Genomic DNA, 18493 nt, shown 5'->3' with positions numbered 1-18493 from the left:
TGAAAAATGTATTTTAGTGGAAAAATCAAATACATAAGACTATAGTCTTATGTCCAAAATGTGAAAATAATGCTATAATTTTTAATATGTCCGGTTCTGACATGTATGGATAGGAAATCATGTTTATTCAACAACCACGATGAAATAGAATAATATTAATGTTTTTTTGGGGTTTTTTTTTTAGAAATTTAAGATGAAAAATGTATTTTTGTGGAAAATTCCTAAATACATAAGACTATAGTCTTATGTCCAATAACTGAAAATAATGCTATAATTTTTAATATGTCCAGTTTATATTTGCATGGATAGGAAATAATGTTTATTCAACAACTACGATGAAATAAAATAATATTAATGTTGTTTTTAGAAATTTACGATGAGAAATATATTTCCGTGGAAAACTGCAAAATACGTAAGACTATAGTCTTATGTCCAAACACTGAAAATAATGCCATAATTTTTAATATGTCCAGTTTTGATTTGTATGGATAGGAAATTATGTTTATTCAACAACTACGATGAAATAAAATAATTTTAATGTTTTTTTTAGAAATTTGAAATGAAAAATGTATTTCAGTGGAAAAATGCAAAATACATAAGACTATAGTCTTATGTCCAAACACTGCAAAAAAAAAACATAATTTTTAATATGTCCAGTTTATATTTGCATGGATTGGAAATAATGTTTATTCAACAACTTCCATTAAGTAAAATAATTTTAATGGTTTTTTTTTAAATTTGAGATGAAAAATGTATTTCTGTGGAAAACTGCTAAATACATAAGACTATAGTCTTATTTCCAAAAACTGAAAATAATGCTATAATTTTTAATATGTTCACTTTTGATTTGTATGGATAGAAAATCATGTTTATTCAACAACCACAGTGAAATAAAAGTATCCTAATGTTTTTATAGAAATTTATGATACAAAATATCTTTGAATTTCAGAAAACTGCTAAATACATAAGACTATAGTCATGTGTCCAAAAAGTGAAAATAATGCTACCATTTTTAATATGTCCAGTTTTGAATTGTATGGATAGGAAATAAGGTTTATTCTGCAACTACGATGAAATAAAATAATTTGAATGTTTTTTTTTTTTGGAAATTTGAAATTAAAAATGTATTTCAGTGGAAAACTGAAAATAATGCTATAATTTTTAATATGTCAAGTTTTGATTTGTATGGATAGGAAATCATGTTTATTCAACAACCACGATGAAATAATAGAATATTAATGTTTTTTTAGAAGTTTATGATGAAAAATGCTTAGCACATTCCGATCGCATATTTGTGACAATATCTCGAACCTCGAAAGGCGTTCAGCATGTCTGTGGGTAATGCGTGTCTGTGATGTAATTATGACATCATAGATGAAATTAGAATGACCCAGGAGGGATTAACTCCTCCCCTTCCCCCCGGTAATGCGTGTCTGTGATGTAATTATGACATCATAGATGAAATTAGAATGACCCAGGACGAATTAACTCCTCCCCTTCCCCCGGGTAATGCGTGTCTGTGATGTAATTACGACATCATAGATGAAATTAGAATAACCCAGGAGGAATTAACTCCTCCCCTTCCCCCGAGTTATGCGTGCCTGTGATGATGATTGTGACATCATAGATGAAATTAGAATGACCCAGGAGGAATTAACTCCTCCCCTTCCCCCGAGTTATGCGTGCCTGTGATGATGATTGTGACATCATAGGTGAAATTAGAATGACCCAGGTAGGTCTAACTCCTCCCCTTCCCCTGAGTTATGCGTGTCTGTGATGATGATTGTGACATCATAGGTGAAATTAGAATGACCCAGGTAGGTCTAACTCCTCCCCTTCCCCTGAGTTATGCGTGTCTGTGATGATGATTGTGACATCATAGGTGAAATTAGAATGACCCAGGTAGGTCTAACTCCTCCCCTTCCCCTGAGTTATGCGTGTCTGTGATGATGATTATGACATCATAGGTGAAATTAGAATGACCCAGGTAGGTGTAACTCCTCCCTCCTCCCGTGTCCCCCGTGCAGCACGCTGAGCAGCGAGGCGGGGCCGGAGAGCTACGAGCTGCAGGTGTGCGTGAAGGACTACTGCTTCGCGCGGGAGGACCGCACGGTGGGCATGGCGGTCATGCAGCTGAAGGACATGGCGTCGCGCGGCAGCGTGGCCTGCTGGCTGCCGCTGGGCAAGCGCGTCCACATGGACGAGACGGGTCTGACCGTGCTGCGCATCCTGTCCCAGCGCAACAACGACGAGGTCGCCAAGGAGTTCGTCAAGCTCAAGTCCGACCAGCGCTCCCCGGAGGAGGGCAGGGGGAGCTAAGAGGGGGCGGGGATGACGAGGGAGGGAGGGAGGGAGGGAGGGACAGAGAGAGAGAGAGAGAAAGCCCACAGCGCCCTCTTTTGCACAGTATTAATTTCACCTCTGGGCACACACAACACACACACACACACACACAGCACACACACCTGCGCATGCTCTCAGCTGACCAACACACACACACACACACACTGACACACAGCTGTGAAACGTAGAGAATGGTACCGCACTGCCTCTCTGATGGACGATGTTCATTCAGACTCCTCCTAAGAGCCCCCCCTCCCCCCCGTACTCCTCTGTCCTCCATCCCTCCTTCTTTACCTGCCACTCTTTCTGTCCTCCTCTTCTTCTTTCCTCTCCTCCTGCCTGCGAAGACCCCTCTCTATGTGGCAAACGTCTCGAGCTTTTTAACACCCCCCCCCCCCCCACCCCCACACACCAACTGTATGTGAGTTGATTTCCTTACAGCTGCCTTCCTTTCCCACCGCTCAACATGTATGGGGGGGGGTGTCACCTGAAAATAACCCCCCCCCAAAAAAAAAAAAAAAAAATGAAACACTGAGGGGTGAGTCAGTGAATAAGCAGGTTTTGGAAAGCGCTGGAATGTGGGTGGGATTACTTCCACCGCCCAAACGTGCCCGATCAGCTCAGACCCCAAATTCCCTCCGATGGGCGTTCATCGCCAAAACGATTACAGGGGGCTTCGCCCGCTCTGTAGCTCGCACCTGCTGGACTCGGGCCGACTGGGGGGCCGAGTAACCGCGGAAACCAGCAGAACCCGCCAGGTCCCCCCGGGGGGCCCGGGGGAGGGGGCGAGTCGGAGTCGGGCCGTGCCGCTGGGTCTTAGGCCCCTCGGCCCCTCGCCGGCGGCGCTGAGCGTCTCAACTCTCCAATCTCAACTCAAGACCTTGTCCCTGAGCGTCCGCCGCCCTCGTGCCCACCTGTGCACAGCGTCCTCTGCATGACGATGCCACGCCCTCCGAGCACTGTGAAGAACTTAGCCCCGCCCTCGACTGTGACCGCGCCCACGCCCGCCGCTATGAAACCGCCATCTGGGCGGCCGTGTTTCTGCGTTCACGTCCGCTTGTGCGCTCCGCAGGGCGAGAAGAATGTCCATCGCGTCGAATGTCCACCGAGTCAGTTAGCTAGCTAGCTAGGTAGGAATATAGATAGACAGATAGATAGATAGTTATTTTGAGAATTGCCAAAGTGTCTTTTTATTAGGAGGAAAGGATCTTTGTGGAGGATTTTACGCTTGTTTTTAAACACATTCCACTGCAAGCCATGCAGTCCTTCTGTTTTCGTGGGGCTGACCCATTGCAGTAGACGTGTTTTGGGGTGTGTGGTGTGGGGAAAGGGAGGGAGGAGGGAGGAGGGAGGAGGGAGGGGGGAGGGGGGAGGGGGGAGGGGGGTGTAAAATATTGGCCTTCCTAGGGGGATGTGCTCTTTGAATGCTGACTTAATCCAAGTGTTCAAAGAGACTGTCTCTAGAAATGAACTGAAACGGAGCCAGTGGACTGGACTGAGAGAAGATGCCAATCTCCATTTCTCCCCACTTCTCTCTCCTCCTGAGAAAGCACAAGGAATGCTCCTCCCCCTGCTGGGCAAACAGGGGAACTGCAGCTGTGGACATCCTTGACCAATCACAGCACAGTGAGAGTGCCATGCGGACAATTCAATGAAAGGACTGGAGAACTGTTTGCATGCTTCTCTCTGAGAGACAGAACAGCGAGATGGAGAGAGAGAAAGAGAAAGAGAGAAAAAGGAAGAGGACCAATCGCTTGGCAGTTCGCAGACATTCACACCAAGGCCTGAGCTCACCTTGTTTGCTTCACTGTTTTTGAAACAAGAAGAACACAAGGCTGTGTGTGTGCGTGTGTGAAAATTTAAGAACACCTTCCTGAAATGTTTAGTGGTGTGAAGTTTATCAATAAACCATCGCAAAAAAAAATTTCAGCCAGGTCATGTGACTGCAGGCTGGTGGTGTGCCCAAGACTCGGGAAGGTAAAGAGTACCTGTAGGACAGGTGAGCATCCTGCTTTTCAACTGCAGAGGAGCAAAGAAAAGATACAAACCCAACACTGACCAAGTCCTGAATGTTACTGTGCGTGTACAGGCAATGGGTGCGAAAAGACTGTGGCCAGAACAACCCGACATGCAAGATCCCCAAAGCATTGAAACTGAAATGAGGTCAATGACCTCCGTTGCTCCACTCAGCCTCGCCGTTAGACACACATGCACGTGCACGCGCACGCAACACACATACGCGAAAACGTACAAAAAAAACACGGAAGCACGGAAGCACAAAAGCGGCCCAAAAAAAAAATTTTTTTAAAGACCGGTGCATGCATGCATGCAGACTCATCCCCCCCACACCCAAACACAGCGACACCCACTCTTTAAATACAAAGAAGTGCATGATGGGAAACGCTGTCCTGTGTCAGCACGTGATGTCACTTGCCAGTTGTCCTGTATTGTTATTTTTTTCACTCTAGTTTTTTTTTGCGTTTGTTTGTTTCAATATTTGCGTAATTCTACCTATTTTTTCAAATGCTTGTGAATATATAAATAACACCAACGTTGTACGTGTGTTCGAAAAACTAGCATGAGAGAAAGTATTTTTTTTTATACTGACAGTGTTTATAATTTTTTTTTTTAATATATGATTGACCTTACTGGGGATTGGGAATGAAGACTGCAGTATCGCTGTGGTTCTGCTTCGAAAATAAAGAATATATAGATATATATTATATTGCTATTGTCTTTTCATTAGCCATTTTGAATGATTGAACTGATCCCGACCAAAGAGTTCCACGCTCTCCATTGTGTCCCTCGGGGATGAATAAAGTTTAATCGAATGGAATTTTTGCAAAAAGTGCTGACGGGACATTTCTGGCTAATTTTAAAGTGCTTCACCTCTCACCACAAATTTGGCTTCCTATCGGCTTATTACAGTTTAAAAAGGAGTTAAATTTGTATTTTTTTAACGCATCTAGTATCTTAAATCTAGGAAAGGACTAAAATTATAATACAATAAGAAGAGCCCATTTCATAATCACCCGCTGTGTCTGTACAGCTGTGCTTTACCGCCCCCCTGTGGCAGACAAAGATAATAGCCTGTGGAACATTAATGCTGATAAAACGTTACATTACCAGCAATCCAAAATAAGAGACTGTGAAATTAAAAATAACAAGCAATGTATAGAAACTAAAAAAAAAAAAAAAACCTTGCATTCATTCACTATAATATGAAGGTGTGTCTTCTACCATTGTTCCCACAGAAAAGCACTTAAATGTGGTAGAACTCATCTTATAGAACTCACCTTATACAACTCATCTTATAGAACTCATCTTACAGAACTCACCTTATAGAACTCATCTTATAAAACACATCTGCAATTTTATGAATGCAAATGCAACAAAACTAAAAAACTAATTTTTAAAAATCATGTTGTAATAAACAGGCGAATATAACAATATTATATTGCAAAATAACCGCCATGAATTCAACATACAATCAGCCGAATTTGCCACCATCCGTGATGGTCCACTAAACACTTAGAAGTGTTTTTACACAAATCCATACGTTTTTAACACAAAGAGTCTGACACCGCAGGTGGTACTCAGGGAAGGCTGGATAATTTATCATCAATCCTTAATTAAACTTAATTAATTTAAACTTTCATTAGCCTACCATTATCACGGCTTAAAGCCCTTGATTGATTCCTCACCAGACAAAACTGTCACATATTAATGGATTCTGGCCCCTTACTAATTAGCTGACTAAGTTCCCAGCATGTTTCTTTCAGACTGGTACAACATGTTATTCCATATTAGACTGTGCCCGCAATTATGTACAGCGATTCATAGCTCAGTAACCATCCATCCACAACCCAAAAGTGCCCACATAGAACTCCTATTGGACCATTTTCCACCTGATCCTGCCACTATTGACCTCAAACTGTTCAGAAGGCACTGCAACAGCGCATTGGGGAGATGATGACCAGCAGCATTTCCCAAATCTGACAGACGGCAGGAGCTAGGAAAACACTCTGCACTGTAACACAGCACCAAAAACGCCTGACGCCAACCCTAGGAAAACTCCTGCTGTCACGAAGCAGGGAAGAAAAGGGAGTTGAGTATCTTGGTGATTATAAACAATCTTTGCTCACCTCCACCAACAGCTCCTTCTGAAATAAGCTTCCCCCCCCTCCACCCCCCCCTCCCCCGCAGAGCCACATAACACGTAACTGAGCAGTCACAGTCATTTGGGGTAATAAAAATGTCCATCACTATATGTGCAAAGCTTAAAGTTACGCTAATGTCAAAGCAAGCCAACGCATCCAGCTTCCCACGGCAAGCAAGCAATGCACTAACTGCTATGGCAAGCTATGCACTAGGCTAATTGCACAGTATGCACTAACGGCTAATGTGCAAAGCTAATGCGCTAACGGCTAATGTGCAAAGCTAATGCACTAACGGCTAATGTGCAAAGCTAATGCACTAACGGCTAATGTGCAAAGCTAATGCACTAACGGCTAATGTGCAAAGCTAATGCACTAACGGCTAATGTGCAAAGCTAATGCACTAACGGCTAATGCGCAAAGCTAATGCGCTACATTGCTTATGGAAGTGGGGGGGGGGGCAGAAAAGCATTCATTACCTTTTGCTTTTTAGTTCATACATCTGCAAAAGATATGCATATAATATATCCATTTGTACAAGACTTAAAACAAGTGTCCTAGCCTCTTTGATTTTGTACACACTACAACATAAAAAAAATGGGTCAAATTCTCCAAGATAAACGTTTCACGTAACAGAAATGCCCAGAATGCACAAACTGGCTTTGATATGTGTGTGTGTATATATATATATATATATATATATATATGAACTCCGCACATAAAACACATGCAAGGAAAAACAGACACAGGAGTTAATTTTCCAGTAAAAAAAAAAGGAAAACAAAATTTTTATTAAAGAAGCGTAAAAAATAAAAAAGAATCTCTTGATACATTTTCTCATAACCATCAAGTCAGTCCAAATTATATACGTGTTTATATATATAATTATTCTGCCCAAAGGTTAAAAGGTCCATAAACTTTCAAATAAAATATATTTTAAAATTTCTTCAATAAAGTTTTCTTATTTTCAGTTATAAATTGCCTACATGTTATACACAGAAAATAAACAAAAAGCTTAAAATAAAATGGAGTAACAAAAGGGGTCACATTATAGTCTGGGATATTCAGGAAAGCAAATAAGGTTTTTTTTTTTTTTTTTTTTTTTTTTTTTAAATACGAAAACAAAAAAAAAAAAAAAAAAAAAACTTAAGCTACTGCCTGATGGCTTCAAGACATGCAGATTGTGAACTTACAAATTATTTTCAAATACACTTTTTTTTCCCTCATCATTCTTGTGTACGAACACAAAATTCAGATGATTGCATTTCGGGGGGGGGGGGGTATTTACAGTCAGGTTAGGACTGAAGCTTTATAGCGGAACCTTTTGGTTGTGCATAAAAATACTTAAAGCAAGAGGAGACAGGTGAGATTCAGGCGAGTCATCGCAAAGCCAAGGCTTTGCCCCGCTCCACCACGCCCGTCCCCCTCCCACAATCGCCCGTCTAACCTTTCCTTGAAAAACCCTGTTTTCACACCTTTGGGGTGGGGGGGGGGCACGGGGGTAAGATATAAATTGATATTCGTACCTTTACAATTTCTGCTGGCATACATTAGAAAAATAATAAAAAAGCCCTCCTAGGTCCCCCCCCCCCACCCACCCACCCACCCAGACACACCTTCGTAAGTACCTTTTTGCTCAATTGACACATTTACCAAACAGAGCATCGAGTTTAACTGCTGGAACTACAGCTCCCAGAATGCAATGTCAATGCTGAGACAAGGGGGAGGGGGGAGGAGTCTGCAGGGAAAGAGGGTGGTGGCTAGCACAGGGAAGGCATTCATTCGCAACCCAGTATATAAAAAAAAAAAAAAAAAAACAAGTCAGAACATGTCTAGTAACACTTTGATCCTCTGCAAGGAACAGGACACAGTGGAAATTCTGTGTTTAGTGTCCTACTGCACCCCCCCCCTCCCATTCCTCAGAGCCTTAAAACTCCACAGGCTCAAATAAAAATTTCACAGGGGATTCGGTGCTTAAAAAGCACAATAAATGCACAAGCAAGAAAAATAAAACTTCTTGTATTATTGTTCATTTCTCCCCCTCCTTCATGAAGGGGGGGTGGGGGGCGGGGGGGAGCTGTGCAGCGGAGAGAAAGTCACGGAGCGAAGACTCCCAAGCACATCACGTCCCCTGCATCTTCTCCTCCCTAGCGGTGTTTTTAAAACAAACACACACGCAAAATCAGAAGCACAACCGGACACACACACAACACCACAACAGACACAAACCGCGAAAAAAAACCGTCCTGAAAACAAAACGAACATGTCGAGGACAACGTGGCACACAGCTAATGCTGGGAGAAGAGAAAAAAATCATTAAAAACCTTGAGGCCTGGCTATTTCCAGAAAAAGACTTTGTTCACTTTCTCTCTCTCTCTCACAACAGTGCAGCCGCTAAGCGCTATGCACTGGAAAGACAGGACAGGCATCGCGGCTTTTCGAGAGGAACGCTGACCATCGTTCGCGAACCGAAACGCACCCAAGGAAGAAGGTGGGCGGGTCATGATTTTTAGGGGACGCATTTTTTTATGGCTTGTAGTGGGACTGTTCTTTTTTTTTTTTTTTATTATACTTAAATGCAGCTTTTTCCAAAAACGTAACAAAATAACTTGTAAAAAAAACAAAAAACAAATAAACACTTGTGTGGAAGCCCTGTGTGAACTAGCTGCCATACTGTTTTTTTCTGTTATTGACATTATTGTTTTCATTGGTGTGAAGCCAGCATGGGGGGAGGGGGTGGGGGGGTTGGGATACAGTGCAGAGGGGGCAGGGAGGGGGGTACAGTGCAGATGTGGGGTCCCTGAAATGTAGTGTGGACAGTCTTGGGACTTTGGAAGCCCTTCAGATGTAGTTGCTGTTCCCCATGGCTTTTCTTGGTGGATCGGACACGTGTGTGGCCACATCTATCAATTAACTAGGCCCCTCCACTCGGTGAAAACTCACACACGCACACACGTACACACACACAGTCCCCACAAGGTAAAAAAAAAAAAAATGCAGAGGCAGTAAGTAGTAAACAGTCACACCGGATTATTTAAACATCCCCGGTGCCATGTCTAATCCAAGCCGATTCCGTGAGCCGGAAAGTTAGGCTAACGCGGGGGAGGCTGAAAGCTAGGCTAACGCGCGGGAGGCTGAAAGCTAGGCTAACGCGCGGGAGGCTGAAAGCTAGGCTAACGCGCGGGAGGCTGAAAGCTAGGCTAACGCGCGGGAGGCTGAAAGCTAGGCTAACGCGCGGGAGGCTGAAAGCTAGGCTAACGCGCAGGAGGCTGAAGTAGGCTAAGCGCGGGCTGAAGTAGGCTAACGCGCGGGAGGCTGAAAGCTAGGCTAACGCGCGGGAGGCTGAAAGCTAGGCTAACGCGCGGGAGGCTGAAAGCTAGGCTAACGCGCGGGAGGCTGAAAGCTAGGCTAACGCGGGGGAGGCTGAAAGCTAGGCTAACGCGGGGGAGGCTGAAAGCTAGGCTAACGCGCGGGAGGCGGAAAGCTAGGCTAACGCACAAGGGGTGGAAGACCAGCTTCTCCGTCTGGGCTCCCCGTGAAGGTCTGAAGCCGTTTCTGCACCCCAGCTCCTCACACAGACGAACGAGCGCAGCATTAAAACAAGGCCCGGCGTCCCGGACGCGTCAGCAGCAGACGCGCGGAGCGCCCCGAAGAGGAGACTGCGGAGGGGCCACGCCCGCGATGGAATACCGCCGCCTGCGCGTGTGCCTGGCTGCCCGTGTGTGTGTCTGATGTTCAAAAAAAAAAAATTAAGCTTAAATAAACCTAAAGCAGTAACACAAAGGCTATGCTTTTTGCAGTTTTATGGACTTGTTACGGAATTAACCCTCGCGCCCTCACTTTTTTGACCCTTTAGTGGCCTGATTTGTGGCTGGACAGAAGACCAGACAGAGTCTACGTAAAGTGGCCTGTACCAGGATGTGACCCACTATTCACAGTTCAAATACACATTTTTTTAAAATTTTAAACTACAAAAAAAAAAAACTATAGTAAAACAAAACTGCTTAAAATAACGTGCACCTGTCTCTTCTCCTATGACCTAAAAAAAAGGGAAGCACAGGGGGTCAGAGGTCAAATAGATCCAGAAAACCTTCCGCGCGGCTCTTCAGCCTCAGTGCAGAACCGCAGAGTGCATTTTAACAGGGTGAACACGAGCAAACCGCCACCATTTAAGAATCTTTCTGTTCGCCGTGAGCGTTTGGTAATGTCAGCTAACAGTCTGAAAATGGCGGAGAGCCGCAAACAGAATAGCCCGCCAAAGGGCTCGACCCCCCTCCCCCAGCAAACGAGCACGTATGCAGTCATTTGGCTGCTGCGATTAATTTTAATAAAAGGTAAACCGTTAGAAAATTCTCTTTATGAAACCATCTGCGGAGTTAGCGACCCTCTGTCTCTGTAGCATTTGTCCGAGATCAACGTCGCTGGTTGAACAGAACGGAGCCTTTTGCCGACACGGTTTTACAGCTGAAGAGCGAACGCAGACCAGCGCAAAAGGCGCCGCTTGTTTTTTAAACGAACGTCCGGCTCGCAACCGTTGGAAAGAGTGTAAGGGTTTAGGCATGGAGGAGCAAGCGGTTATAAAAAGCTGTAGGAACACGGACATCTAGCTTTGAAATCACAGCTCCGACTCATCTTACACTGCTCTACTAGCACGCCAGACCTGGGTGAAATACGCATTTCTTTTGGATTCAAATACTTTTCTGTGCTCTGTTGATCTTGTCTGGCGTAATTGAGCCTGCCAGTATGACCAGAAGGTGGGGTTTGCACTTTTTGAGAGTATTTCATTGGTTCCAGCACACCAGACAAGATCAGTTCAGGGCAGAAAACTATTTGAATCCAAAACAAATACGTATTTGACCCAGGTCTGTAGCACATTAACTTTTGATTAACCCATTACGGTGGACATCAATTCTCAGCATCATATATATATGAGATTTATTCCATTAGTATTTTATTCAATTTTTTTAAAAAGCACTAAAATCTTGCCATAATATTTTGGTTTGATGTACATTGTGGTGCAGTCCTTTGTTTCAGTTCGTAGCGTTAAACTTTATACATACGCAAGGAGCGCGGACAGGACGATTGGGGCGCCCACAAATCTCACTCAAAGCCTCGAGCCACAACCCGTAGTGCGCGCCGGCCTTAAACTGGGCGTGGCCGACCGTCCTCTTCTTCAAAAGGGTCCCCCCGCTTGAGCCGGAAAAAGACAATAATAATAATAATAATAATAACAACAATAATAATAATAAAAGAAAGATTGTTCCCTGTCCTCTCAGGGGTCCCCCAAAATATTGCCATCCGACATGCAAAAAATGCACTAAAATCTGTACAAGATAAAACTCTGCTTAAAAAAATATTTAACCAAAAAAATCTGATCCCCGTCCTACTCAGGAATTGAACATCTTAAAAAAAGCATTTTTAAAAAAGTGCGCCAGACCTTCGCTGCTCAATTAAAAAATACCTCCAAGTAAGGAAACGTCCGAAAGGAATCCTGTGTGTAATGCACGCACAGACCTGAAGCTAGACAAAATACATATGCGTATATATGTATATACACATACATATGTACATATATACATACAATGTACACGCAAACACACACCAAACTGCGTCGGATTAATGCCTGGAGATAAGACAGAATGGTTTCATTCAAAGTTTCAAAGTCCGCCCTGAAAAAAACCAACCAGTCTTGCACCATTTCAAGAGACATTCTCTTTTGTTTTCACAGACAGAACAAAAAAAAAAAAACCAACAAAAAAAACGAAACTACGTTTGTAACATTTGTGAGTCTGTAACAGCTGCATGGCGCCATTTTTTCCCATTGGGCGTCAGAGCCCAGCTGTCAATCACAGGAGAGAACAGAGAGAACCAGAGCAGAGTCACTGAACCCCCTCCACCCCGCCCAGTCCCCGAATTACCTGCGCCCCCCCCCCCTCCGCCTGGCTGCCTCCTGCGGGGGTTTGGGGGCGGGGCGGGGGGCATTAGGAGAAGATGCGGATGCACTGGGTGGCGGGGGTGCGGCAGACCGGGCACTCGGGGTCGCTGGACTGGCAGATGTGCCCGGCGCAGTCCATGCAGAACAGGTTGTGCCCGCAGGGCACCAGGGCTGCCGTCACCTCGCTCTCCAAGCACACGTAGCAGTCCCTGTTAGCGGCCGCCAACGCCATCCCGGCCCCGCCCCCCACCGCCGCCGCCACGACCCCCCCGGCCTTAAAGCGGCTGAGCAGCCCGGCGCCGGCCCCGCCCACGCCGCTGCCGCCCCCCTCCGAGTCGGTGGGTGAGCCCCCGGGGAGCGAGGAGGCCGAGCAGGAGGAAGAGTAGCCCGTGGTGCTGCCGCCGCTGCTGCTGCTGCTGCCGCCGGAGAAGGAGGCCGCACCGCCCGCCTGCAGCCAGGAGAGGGCGCTGAGCGGGTCGCTCTGGGCGCGGCGGGCCAGCGGGTGCTCCAGCGCGGGCTCGGCGGGGAGGGTGGGGGACAGGCGGGGGGTGGTGCCGCTGGCGCCGCCGCCCGGCCCGCTGCTGTTCCGCCGCTGCTGCGGCCCGCCGTTCGCAAATGGCGCCCAGATGTGGGCGGAGCCGAACTCGAACCCCAGCTCGTCCGCGGCGGAGGGCGGGGCCGGCGGCAGGCAGGGCGAGGGGTCGCCCGCGAAGGTGAAGCCGCCCCCCCCGCTGCCCGTGCTGAAGGGGCTGGTGGGGCTCCCGTTCTCCGGGGGGCCCCGGGCCCCGGCCACGCCCCCGCCCCCGCAGGACTCCGAGCCCAGCCCGGCGGCGTGGAACGCGGCGGAGCTCATCTTCCTGCCGGGCGGGGGAGGGGGCGGGGGCGGCGGCGGCGGGGTGGCGGTGGGGGGGTTGGCCCGGGACCAGAGGGCGGCGCCCAGCCCGAGCGAGCTCAGCCCCTCCAGGCTGACGTCGGTGCCGTTGCTGTGGAAGTCGTTGTCGCCCTGCAGGTCGACGAAGGCGCCGGTGCGCAGCGTGATGTGCGTCTCGATCTCCTCCCGCGCGCGGTCCACGTTCTCCGGCATGCCCGTCACCTCGAACACCGGGTCCTTCTCGCGGCTTGGCGTCACGATGTAGGTGTGCGTCTGCTGCTGGATGCGCTTGATGGTGGCGCCCTTGGGCCCCACCACCAGCCCCACCACGCGGTACGGCACGCGCACCTGGATGGTCACCTGGCCCGGCAGGTGTGGGGGCCCCGGCAGGCTCCCCGCGCCCGCGGCCCCGGCCGCGCCCGCCTTGCAGCGGGACGCGCGGATCATGGAGAAGTGCTCGGCCGCCGACAGGATCTCGCGCTTGGCCATCTCCACGTCCTCGCGGCGGCCGGTCACGATGAACACCGGCTCCTCCCCGCGCACCGGCGTCTTGATGTACGTGTTGGTTTTGGCGCGCAGGGCCTTGATCTTGCAGCCTGGTGAGAGAAGGGGGCGGGGCAAAAGTGTGATGTCAGACAGTGACTCATCATTGGGGGAGGAGCCTATTATGCCTCAGAGAAGCCACAGAGAAGCCCTATTCTGACAGGATTAGCTTTACTCAAGGGTGTCCATTAATTGGAATTACCAGCTATTGTTCCTGTAATTTGAATCCCATCAGAATCTGCCACAATGATCATTTCTAATTGGCTGCAAAGTAAATTCCCTGTTTTTATTTTGGGGGGAAAGTAGGTAACAGAGGTCGTCTGGTAATATTAGTCTTGTGTGAATAAACATCAGTAATTTGCCATAAAAGGTGCCCCCTTTTTTTCTACGGAAACGGAAGTTTTGGCGTCTAACATCCGGGACATGGTCAGTAATTGAGGTGGGGTCACTGCGGATTTTTTTTATCATGTCAGAATGCTCCATTGGAATTACCTCCACAAGTAAAAATCAACCCAATCAGTCTATGCCTGATGACCTCACATGAATAAGGTATGTGTATGATTAGTTCCCTTGGTTGGGGACTTTAACCAACTATACAGTGAGGGTCAGGGCCTTACATCCACAGAAAATCCAACACCATTAAAAAAGTACTTTAAAAATCTTTCAGGTTATTGGATAAGCCAGAGGTGCATCCAAACTACAGGCAGTGGGAGAGGGTTGAGGTGGGTCACAAAACACATTAAATTAATTATTTATTGGGCACAGAGGGTATGTGATACAATATAACATTTGTTTACACAATACAAATTAAATACACTGCAAAAGACCTAGTGTGCGCATGCAATTGTTTTGACGCATGTTAAAAACATCTTGGCTTCATATTTGAACACTTGTACAAGGGCTGGGGTGGTTCACATATAATGTATGGTCTCATTAACTGGGTTGTGGTTTCAAAACTTTTAGGATTCCCTGACACAAGACACGAGAAGACAGGGACTAAAACCGGGGTGCCCTATCAGTACAAAGAAGTGCAATATAGGTCTTGAGATGGGTAAAAATCAGACAGCCACGTTCGTGTTTTTGTTTTCAGGGCGGTTATGAAATACACCACATGATCAGTGCATTATGTTTCCCTGGAGAATGTACGCTGAAATGCGGTCTTGGTTGGCTTTAGTAGATGGGACCCGGAGACAGAATAACGGTTGAGAGACAACATGTCTACGGCTACGGCTCCAACAGGGCGGACAACTACAGCCATTATTGTCCCATTAGCGCGCATCATTGTTCGCCGACCCCCTCCGGAGCGGTGCACTGCACCTTTAAATATGGACAGCGCATGTCAGACAGCCAATAGCGTGTGGAGTCTGTGATGTCATCGTGGAAGGCAGAAAAGCATGGCTTTTTCAAACAAAGGGAACAATGCAATAACGCTAGTACTACTGTGCCGGACTCGCCAAATTCAACAACAGTGGACGTAACATTACAAGTTAATTGAGAAGGACAGATAAATTATACTCCGGGTTAGTGTTTTAGACGGGAGGCGATTCACAAGAGGGCAACAGAACTAACGTTAGCTACAGCCTGAAAACACCGCCCCACGCCCGTGTATCGGCCGCCCTGCTACAAAACTAATGGTTACATCACATCAGCGCAAACTTAACCGACGATAACTTTAACATAAAAACACATCGCTACTGGCTAACCTACAAAATTGTAACATCATAATAATTTAACCGTTAGTTATATTGTTATTTCAAACCAAACAAGCGCGGTTCCTTTGTTTGGGACTTATAGCCTAGCTAGACATGTCCAGACTCCCGACAACCTACTGCTTTGTCTGGCCGTCTAGGCTACCTCGCCCCTCCCCCTCCCTCCTGCCATAAAAAACTAACTAGCTACTTAGGTTTTAGGCGTTCCGATACAGCTACTGGTACAGAAATTAGTAGGATCACGCTCCGTTATAAATCTAAAATCGCCGTAGCAATCAAGCTGCATGCCAGTAGCCGTTGAACATGCACGCCGATGTTAGGCCGCGGTAAATAGGCACAAGAACTTTAGAGAGCCGCAGCGTGCAAACAAAGAAAAGCGCCCGAGTGTTCAGTAGCAATGGGACCGATAGACGTGTCTCGACTTCCAGACTAACAGCAATCTCCGACTTAATCGACCATCATCACACGACAAAACACAGCTCATTTTGGAGAACAATGGATTTACCAGACGGGCAATAGCAGGTCCCGCAGAACAATAACCAAAGGAAGTAGCTGTAGCCTGCTAGCACAACCACTTATTTAGCATGCTGCATGGGGCCGAGCTTCGTAACTAGCTACAGTTTGCAAACTGGCCGGTCAGATAATGGTGTAGCTAACAGGCGAACTAATGGTGTCGGTTAGCTGAAGCAAACCACTTTTTGTACACTACCCAATTCCATTTTTTAAGCACACTTGTATCGTTGTGTTTGAGTGTGGGGGATGTAGTTAGGCTGGTCGATAATAAAGTGCGTCTGTGCCTATTGATAAGTTGGCAATCGCCGCATATCTCACCTTGTCTTCCTACAATTTCTGCAACGTGTTCCGAGCTGGGGACGGGTACACATTCGGTCATGTTGACGCTCCGCTTCCTACTGCAGAGCACGGAGTTCGGCTCCCCCAGCATGGAGTGCGGGCCGGCCATGTGGTATCCGCCCGTGCCGTAGTATTCCGGGGACGGGGAGCAGGAGGTCGGGGATCCGAGAGAGCCGTTGGCGTGCTCCAGCATTTGTAAGCCGACGTAACCGCCGCCTCCCACGCCATTGCAAGTCTCGGAGATGGAGCTCGGGGCGTCCAGGGTGTCCACGAGCCCTGCTCCGCCGCCACAGTCCCCCTTCTCAACAGCCATGAGAGACAGCTGGTCGAAGGCGAAGCGGAGCGCCTCCTGGTGTTCTTCGTCCCGCGACTCCGCGTCCGTTTCCCCGGGCAAGCTGACCCCATTGTGCTGAGCGTTCACCATCTCGTGTTCCATTATCTCTAGGTGAAACAGGGGGCTAGGCATAGTCCCCGCGTTTAAGCATTAGACTTCAGCCGCAGTGGAGCTCGAAAACCCCTCCTCCCAACCCCTAGCCCTTTCTGCAAACTGGTTAACACAAAAAAAGGAAAAACTGCACGTTTAACTGATCAAAGGCATACAAAGTTAGCCAGCTAACTGGTCTGCTCTGCTGAACACTCGGTGATCCCTGATGTAGTCACTTTATTGCAGTCACTCTTCGCATTTGTTTGTTCTCTTTCTGCCCTCTTGCCGTTTGCACATCTTTCAAATGTTGCACATAGCTGTCATCATTATAAGCAATTATCTTTGCTTGCAATGTCTTTCGAACTTCTTTGAAACAAACAGTGCTTCCTTTGTATTATGCGCCGAGTTCCCCGTGAAAAAATAGTATAACCACTACTTAAATAGTTTTGAATAACTGGCTATTGATATTTTGTTCAACCCAGTTAGCTAGTCACGTTGTCCCCTTTGTTTGAGAATAACACTGCTAGCCAACTAGCTAGCAAACAGCTGAAGAAATTAATATATAGCTAGCTAGCAAGTCAGTTCACAGCCAGCAATAACTGAAAATAGTTTTCCGTTATCAACGTGAGGAAGCTTTCACTCACTTTTCCTTCTCGCCACCAAATTCTCTTCCTATCGGTTTCTTTCTTTTCTGTCCTGAAATAGGGATGCTCGGAGGCTAGCAGGGGAATTTGGGGGGCGTTGGAGAAAAAGCTTAAAAACGCACGAGCAGGACCAGGAATTTTTAAGTCTACCTCGCGCGGATCTCCAGCTTTTATCTTCCCACCATCCCACTTATTTATTTGTCCCCTATCTACAGATTTCCTTTGAACTATCTCCCAATTTCTCTGTATCTAACCGCTTTCTCCCTCTCTCCGGTCCGCCGCCTTTGTCTCGCCAGGCGCACGCCGCTCTGCCCGTCTCCCTGCACACAGCAGTGACGTCACTTGCAACACAACAATGGGTTCAAAGGCCACGTAAAACGAGCGCGCAGCGAAGGAGGCACGTTATGCGTGCATTGGCCGACGGGAGGTCGAGGATTTTTGGTGGTAGGGATTGCCACATTGCCACAATAATGTGCTTTCCCGTGTATTAGTAAATCCCCAGTCAAAACAAATAAAGTGGTCCGTGTCATTCCTCTCTTGATATTCGCCGATGCAACAGACATTTCCACGGCCAACTGCCTGTCTCGCAAGTAGACAAGAACAAACTATTCCGTCATAGTGGTCACTTATTTGCCTAACCGTACAGTAAGAAACTCCGAAATGACAGCATAATTAACACTGTAAATGCATTTAAGATCCGATTTTTCTTTCGTCGTTTCTAGCTTTGGACTACTGCGCTTCCCAGCTAACATCATACCTGCCCTTGTCGTCTCATCTTTAATTATGACATCCCTTCGGGAGCGAGCTACTTCTGGAATTTTAATTGTTATTTTACCTGACGCGGCCAACTGGGTGTTGCTATGGCTTTGTGGAACCGTTGTCATAGCACAATTACTCGAAGTGTGTGTGTGTGGGGGGGGGGGGGGTAAACAAGAACTTAACACTTGTTCAGGACTTTCAGATCACTGGAAATATATTTTTAAAGTATATTTTACAATGTAATTAAATATGTACG

General features: G+C 46.9%; 2 protein-coding genes across 3 annotated transcripts in view; one reads left to right on the top strand and one right to left on the bottom strand.

Annotated features, from left to right (window-relative positions):
* The window catches only part of LOC135251949 (protein unc-13 homolog A-like), a 60736-nt gene extending 57072 nt beyond the window's left edge, over positions 1-3664 (top strand). Inside the window, exon 42 of the mRNA XM_064329829.1 lies at positions 2028-3664. Coding sequence (XP_064185899.1) covers positions 2028-2319 — 292 coding nt within the window. The 3' untranslated portion in view covers positions 2320-3664. The remainder of the gene's footprint in view (positions 1-2027) is intronic.
* Positions 3665-11434: 7770 nt separating this feature from the next.
* LOC135251282 (RNA-binding protein MEX3B) lies at positions 11435-17992 on the bottom strand. 2 transcript variants are annotated; one of them, XM_064328582.1, is made up of 3 exons: positions 17479-17992; positions 16390-16868; positions 11435-13902 (listed from the first exon to the last, which is right to left on the bottom strand). In XM_064328582.1, exons 2-3 carry the CDS (start codon positions 16844-16846, stop codon positions 12482-12484), a joined length of 1878 nt encoding a protein of 625 aa, XP_064184652.1. In that variant the 5' UTR covers positions 16847-16868; positions 17479-17992; the 3' UTR covers positions 11435-12481. The 2 variants fall into 2 exon arrangements, with proteins under 2 accessions (XP_064184652.1, XP_064184651.1); XM_064328581.1 differs by having other exon boundaries at positions 16390-17992.
* Positions 17993-18493: the final 501 nt, after the last annotated feature.

This window comes from Anguilla rostrata, chromosome 3 (genome assembly GCF_018555375.3).
Source record: "Anguilla rostrata isolate EN2019 chromosome 3, ASM1855537v3, whole genome shotgun sequence".
Classification (NCBI taxonomy): Eukaryota; Metazoa; Chordata; class Actinopteri; order Anguilliformes; family Anguillidae; genus Anguilla; species Anguilla rostrata.
The sequence above is the reverse complement of the archived record's forward strand: the minus strand, read 5'-3'. Positions and strand labels throughout refer to the sequence as shown.